Here is a 6,693-nt window from a genome sequence, read left to right on the forward strand (position 1 = left end):
CTCGTCATCTTTTTTTTTAAAAAAAAAAAAGAACAGGGCTGGATCAGTATGTGTTCGCCATTATGAATAGTTCCCTGGCACCTGAGGTGTCGGGAACTGATGAGGCATTTAATAAGCGGTGAACCATTAAATCAGACAAGCCCCACAGAAGATTGTTTTTCTTATAGTTAATAGTTTCAAAGAACTTTTTATAAATTCTCTTCTGGAAAATTTTAGCTGTAACTTATTAATAGCAAAAGCGCTCTCAAAGTGAGGTCTTGAAAACTGAGTAGGTGTAACTGTTCGGATGCCTTTAGCTGCTAATAATAAACCTAGCTCGAGGTGGCTGCACAGTGGAGAGGTGTGTTCTGTTGCACAGGAAGAGATCTGGATGCAGGGCAGGGCCCCAGTGGTTATGGGGGCTCAGATACTTGCCATGGCCTCCTGAAAGTGAAGAGGCTTTTCTCAGAAGCCCCCAGAGAGCTTTGAAAATGCCAAGGCCAAGATCCTGCCCCAGGAGAAACTGACTTCATTGATCTGGCAGCATAGTACATTTTGAGTGCTCTCAGGTGCTAATAGCCAGCCAGTTGAGATCCACTGGCCTAGACCAGGCAGAGTCAGTGCAGGTGGCCCTGGAGTCATCTCCCCAGAAGCACATGGTTGCGTGGAGGAGGAGGAGGAGAATGAGACTGAAAAAAATCAGGGGTCTATGCATAAGGCTGAAGGGCACAGGAGAAGAGGTGGGGGCAGCTATAATAGATTTTCTCTGACTCAATCTAGGAGAGAATTCCCTGTGAATACAATGAGAAATAAAAAGTGGCTTGGGAGAGGGAAGAGGAAACAGACCTGTGGATACTTCTCTGGGCCAACCACTTGGCTTCTCATTTGTGACCTTGTTTATTCTTCACAGTGGACAGGGATTGTTACAAATGGGGAAACAGGCATAGAGAGGCTCAGGAGTAACTTGCCTAAGGACCTACAGCTAGTAAGTGGTAAGAAAAGACCCCAAGTCTTTTCCTTATGTCTGGAGACTGACTTCATGCCTGAAAAGAGGGAGGAATCTTGCAGCTGAGCCTACCTCATCTACTTTGGATGAAAGGAAAATAAGAATCTGAGGGTGCTGGGTGGAAACTGGGGAACAGAATAGTGGCCATGCCCCAGAGGAGGACACATATGGTGGAGTGGAAGTAAAGAAGGGCTTGTGGTTCATGGTCCACTGTGGGGTGGGAACTGACAATTTATTTCCACTGGAGCCTCTTCTCACATCTGCACACCAGGGCCATAATCCTTTCTCCCAGGACAGTGGCGAAGTGAGCTGAGGGTCTGGACGAGGAGAGTGTGTAGCATAGAGCTGGCCGCACAGAGCCGCCCAGAAATTTCTACATTAGAATCGCCACTTTTGGGGGCCGGCCCGTGGCTCACTCGGGAGAGTGCGGTGCTGATGACACCAGGCCACGGGTTCAGATCCCATATAGGGATGGCCGGTTAGCTCACTGGGTGAGCGTGGTGCTGACAACACCAAGTCAAGGGTTAAGATCCCCTTACCAGTCATCTTTAAAAAAAAAAAAAAAATGCCACTTTTTGTCACGCAGCCTGAGGACCCACTGAATGGGGCAGCAGACCATGAATTCATACTAAACTTGAGGTCAGCCACAACCCAGGTCTTTTTCATGAGAACTTCACAGCTGAGTATTCACAGCACCTCCTGGGCTCCCTTCACTTCTTTCCCCACCAGCTCCCAGAGACTGTCCCCAATGTTAAAATGCACCTCTCTGCTTACCTCCTGGCCACAGTCATAATGAGCCCATCAATTATGTTTCTCCACTGTATAGAGAGAACATTTGGAAACTACTGCAAAGTAGAAAGATGGTCCATGTGTAGTCCTACCACAAGACAGCCCCTGTCTGCCTCTGGGTGTATCTCTTCCCAACCCCCTCTCTTCAGAATCATGCTGTTTTCCCACAGCTGAGATCACACTGCACTAGTAAGTTTGCATTCTGCTTCAGTCTCTGTCATCAACTCCTTCATTACATGTGTATTGGTGGGCATAGTGCAAACCGTCTGCCCTTCTATCTGATATGTAATTGATCCCCTAATTGGATGTAGGGAAATTCCCTGTTATCTGGTCTGCACACTGGGCAAGGAGGCTCATGAATCAGGCCAGTAGAAATCGGTGCTTCCAGCAGGCCCACAGCCTGGGCTTCACTCCTGGTTCACCACTTGCTAACTGATAACCCTGAATAAATTGCCACACATAGTCCTCTGAGCCCACTTTCTCATCTCTGATATGGGGACAAGAATCTTGCCTCTGGGGGCTAGCCGGTTAGCTCAGTTGGTTAGAGCACGGCCTTGTAACACCAAGGTCAAGGGTTTGGTCCTCTTACCAGCCAACCACCAAAAACAAACAAAAAATAATCTTGCCTCTGGGTGGTTATGAGAGGTAGAGTGTCTGCCTTCAACTTTCAGGCTGATAATGGCACTGCCTGGGGCTTTTTCAGTTAAAAGTCACAGCAACCTAGTCAGTTTAAACTGAACAGAGATGTGCTGGCCGTGGAGCTACTGGTGGGGTGCTCTTTATCCCTGTTTGTGCCCCCCACCCTGTAGCTTATTGTCTCCCATTGCAGATGGTTGAGCAGATGCCCAGGGGAGGGGCCAGGTGTACACCCTCTTTGCACTGCACCTGCAGATGAAGGAAGCTACCATCTCTTGGGCCTGGAGGAAAATCCTTGGGAAGGACTCCGATTGGCTGACTTGGGTATCAATTTATCTTTGAACCAATTGCTGCAGTCAGGGAGATCTACTGCTCTGAGCACTTGGGTGTCATGCCCACCCCTGAGTTAGGAGGGGGACACTCCAGCATGCCCTGAATGGCGAGGGTGTGTACCTGGATGGGCCTTTAGCAGCCAGGGCCCTGCTGTATAGCCAAGGTGTCTGGGGCTAGTCTTCTCTTGATGAGATCAGAAGTGGCACTTGGGACGGCATGAGGGGGGTCAGCATACATACCCTGCTTGAGGGCAACAGGAGAACCTCACAGGTTCCACTCCAGGGAGCAAGTCCTTCAGGTGTTATTTTTTGTCCTTCGAGTCCCACTCACTGCAAGCATCTCAAATCTAATCCCCACCCCAGAGTCTGAGATCAGTTCAGGGTGCTGTTCTCCCTCCTCCCCTATAGCAGTGGAAGGCTCCCGCTGTGCAGCCATGCACGCCCGGAGCACACCCAGCTCCTAGCATCTGACCCTTGGGGCTTGGACTCATGCATCTGGATCCTTCTTTCCTCGTTTAGCAGAGCCTGGTTTAGGTTACATGGAAGAGGGAGGGTTGCCCCATGTTATAATTGTCCAGTCCTGCCAGTCACCCTCCAAACCACGGGTGCTCCATCATGCTACTAGGGTTGCCTTACCAAAACTGCCATCTGATCATGTCACTTCCTCTGCTTTAAAAATCTTCCCAAGGTTGCAGACGCTGGCGGATTTGCTTTGGGAGCTGAAGTAGCTGCTGCCACTGGAGTCTGGAGCTATGAGTGGGTTTAATTTTGGAGGCACGGGGGCCCCTACAGGCGGATTCACATTTGGCACTGCAAAGACAGCAACAACCACACCTGCGACAGGGTTTTCTTTCTCCACTTCTGGCACTGGAGGGTTTAATTTTGGGACTCCCTCCCAACCAGCTGCAAGTACCCCCTCTACCAGCCTGTTCTCACTAACCACCCAAGCTCCAGCAACACAGACTCCAGGATTTAATTTTGGAACAACCACTCCTGCTTCAGGAGGAACTGGATTTTCCTTAGGGATCAATGCTCCAAAGCTAAACTTGAGCAACACAGCTGCTACCTCGGCCATAGCAAACCCCAGTGGCTTTGGACTCGGCAGCAGCACCCTCACCAATGCCATATCGAGCACTGTCACCTCCAGCCAGGGGGCAGCACCCACCAGCTTTGTGTTCGGCTCCTCCACCACCTCTGCTGCTCCATCCACCACATCTGGAGGGTTTTCATTCACTGGTGGAAGCACGTCCCAGACTGGGACCTCTGGTTTCACCATTGGCTTGGTGGGGAATTCAGCCCAGCCCACAGCACTTGCCGGATTACCCTTCACTCCGACCACGCCAGCAGCCACTGGAGCAGGGGCCACACAGCCAGCTGCTCCTGCACCCACTTCAGCCACCACCAGTGCTGGGCCCACCCTCTTTGCCTCTATAGCAACTGCTCCAATCTCATCCACTGCCTCCAGCCTCACCCTTGGTGCCCCAGCAACCACAGCTGGAGCTCCTGGGGCTGGGACACTAGGCTTCAGCTTAAAGGCCCCTGGAACAGCTTCTGGCACCTCCACAGCAACATCCACCACCACCACCACCGCCGCCACCACTACCGGCTTTGCCTTGAACCTAAAACCACTGGTGCCAGCTGGGATCTCCAGCAACACAGCAGCCACTGTGACTGCTCCACCTGGCCCCAGTGCAGCCACTGGGGTAGCCACCAGCCCCGCGATGACCTATGCACAGCTAGAGAGCTTGATCAACAAGTGGAGCCTGGAGCTGGAAGACCAGGAGCGGCACTTTCTCCAGCAAGCCACCCAGGTCAATGCTTGGGACCGCACACTGATTGAGAATGGGGAGAAAATCACCAGCTTGCACCGTGAGGTAGAGAAGGTGAAGCTGGACCAGAAGAGGCTGGACCAAGAGCTTGACTTCATTCTGTCCCAGCAGAAGGAGCTGGAAGACCTGCTGAGCCCACTGGAGGAGTCAGTCAAGGAGCAGAGTGGGACCATCTACCTGCAGCATGCTGACGAGGAGCGCGAGAAAACCTACAAGCTGGCTGAGAACATTGACGCACAGCTGAAGCGCATGGCCCAGGACCTCAAGGACATCATCGAGCACCTGAACACGTCTGGAGGCCCTGCTGACACCAGTGACCCACTGCAGCAGATCTGCAAGATCCTCAATGCGCACATGGACTCATTGCAGTGGATCGACCAGAACTCAGCACTGCTACAGAGGAAAGTGGAGGAGGTGACCAAGGTGTGCGAGGGGCGTCGCAAGGAGCAGGAGCGCAGCTTCCGGATCACATTTGACTGAATGGCTCTTCAGGGCCCGCAGATGTCAAGGGTGTTCAGTGGGGGGAATGTGCCGTGTTGCCTAGTTTTTAGTTACAATGAGATACTTGTTAGCTTCTTTCTTTCTTTCAAATGATTGTGCTGTTGAGAGAATTGTTCTGTTTGACTTTTTCCACTAGAAAATAGCAAGTATTCTGAGCCCTCTGGTCCAGGCAGCAACCTGTGTAGGTTGTATTTCTGTATGTTTCGTTTGCATATCTTTGGCTTCTTTTCACCTACTACAACTACCCACCTTATCCTCACTCCAGCCAAGTGATGGAGAAGTGCTGGTTCACGTAAGAAAAACCTATTTCCCAGCCACGGTTGGTTGGGCAGCCACTCTGTCCATGAATAATCGTAGGTGCAGTGAAAAAATACTAAGGTTAAAAGAATCTCCAACCTCAGAGAAGACAACAGCCTAGTTTTGGAGTAAAGATGTGTACTCGTGAAAACTAACCACCAAGATGAAGTGCATTGTGAATAAATAGACAATGGGATAGAGAATTTCAAAGGACAATGGTCAGCTGAGGGATCTGAACAGGTATTGAAAAAAGAGTAAGATTGGAACCAAGAGGTCTTCCCTTTGCCTGACTAACATACCCACTCATCCTCCAGGAAGTCTTTTTACCTGCCCAAACCTGGGACAGGTGGCCATCTTCTGGGTCCCCATAGGACACTGAACTTGCATCTTTCATAACACTTACTATGCTGTATTGTCTCAACTGTTTGCTTCTCTGTCTAACCATTAGACTGCAAGCTCCTGTGGGCAGGGACTGATTATTGTCCCCCCTTTGTGTCCCCAGCACAATCCTTGTCACGTGTCGAATTAACGAACAACAAAGATGAAGCCTGGCATGTTAGTCCACAAAAACACTTGCTGACATGGCCACAGTTGCCAATGGTGGCCACAGTTGGTTCTTAGCATCCCAGTACCAAAGTTAACTCTGTAAGATCCAGTTTGTCTAGAAGGCAGAAGCAGGCAGTTGTGTCTTAACTGTTTTCTACACTTTGCTGCGTTCTCTAAAATACCTATGACTGTGTGTTGGTTTCCTAAATAAAATATATTTGAAAGAAAAAAGCTGATGTTAACATGGATAAATGCTAAAAGGAGTAAAAAGACCAGGTTCCAGAAGACTGTCAAGTGGGATGCCATTTGTCTGAAACACACATCAGTAAGCTAAACTAAACAGTACTCTATCAGTATGTGATGAAACGGCTCTTGTTTGAGGAGAGGTAATACACAAATTCAAGTTAAGGTTTCCTCTGGGAGAAAGTGAGGGTGCCGAGGGTGGAAGAGGAGTGCATGGGTGAGCCTGTGATGGGGGGTGTTGTGTGTGGTTACCCTGTGTGTTTACTGAGGAATTTTATCAACCGAAAAACAGGTAAATCTAGGATGCGATCTGTATTGGGTGATTTCCAGATACTGGCCCAACATTCTGCTTCTGCCCTCCAGCCTCCCTTGAACGATACCAAGCACTTAGGTCTCACTCCTGCTGGGGTATGGAAAGTCTGGCCCTTCAGCCTCTCTTGGCCTTTTCCATACTGTATTAGTCCATTTCTGTTGCTTATAACAAAATACACGGAACTACGTAATTTGTAAGAAAATTAAATTTATTGCTTACAGT

At 49.8% G+C, this 6,693-nt stretch overlaps 1 protein-coding gene across 1 annotated transcript; it reads left to right on the forward strand.

The window, feature by feature from the left end:
• The first annotated feature begins 2,628 nt into the window (after positions 1-2,628).
• On the forward strand, positions 2,629-5,685 carry NUP62 (nucleoporin 62kDa). Its single transcript, XM_008592354.1, has 2 exons — positions 2,629-2,734; positions 3,431-5,685. The coding sequence occupies exon 2, from the start codon at positions 3,495-3,497 to the stop codon at positions 5,049-5,051; it is 1,557 nt and encodes a 518-aa protein (XP_008590576.1). The 5' UTR covers positions 2,629-2,734; positions 3,431-3,494; the 3' UTR covers positions 5,052-5,685.
• Positions 5,686-6,693: the final 1,008 nt, after the last annotated feature.

This window comes from Galeopterus variegatus, unplaced genomic scaffold, assembly GCF_000696425.1.
Source record: "Galeopterus variegatus unplaced genomic scaffold, G_variegatus-3.0.2 Scaffold7812, whole genome shotgun sequence".
NCBI classification, from domain to species: domain Eukaryota; kingdom Metazoa; phylum Chordata; class Mammalia; order Dermoptera; family Cynocephalidae; genus Galeopterus; species Galeopterus variegatus.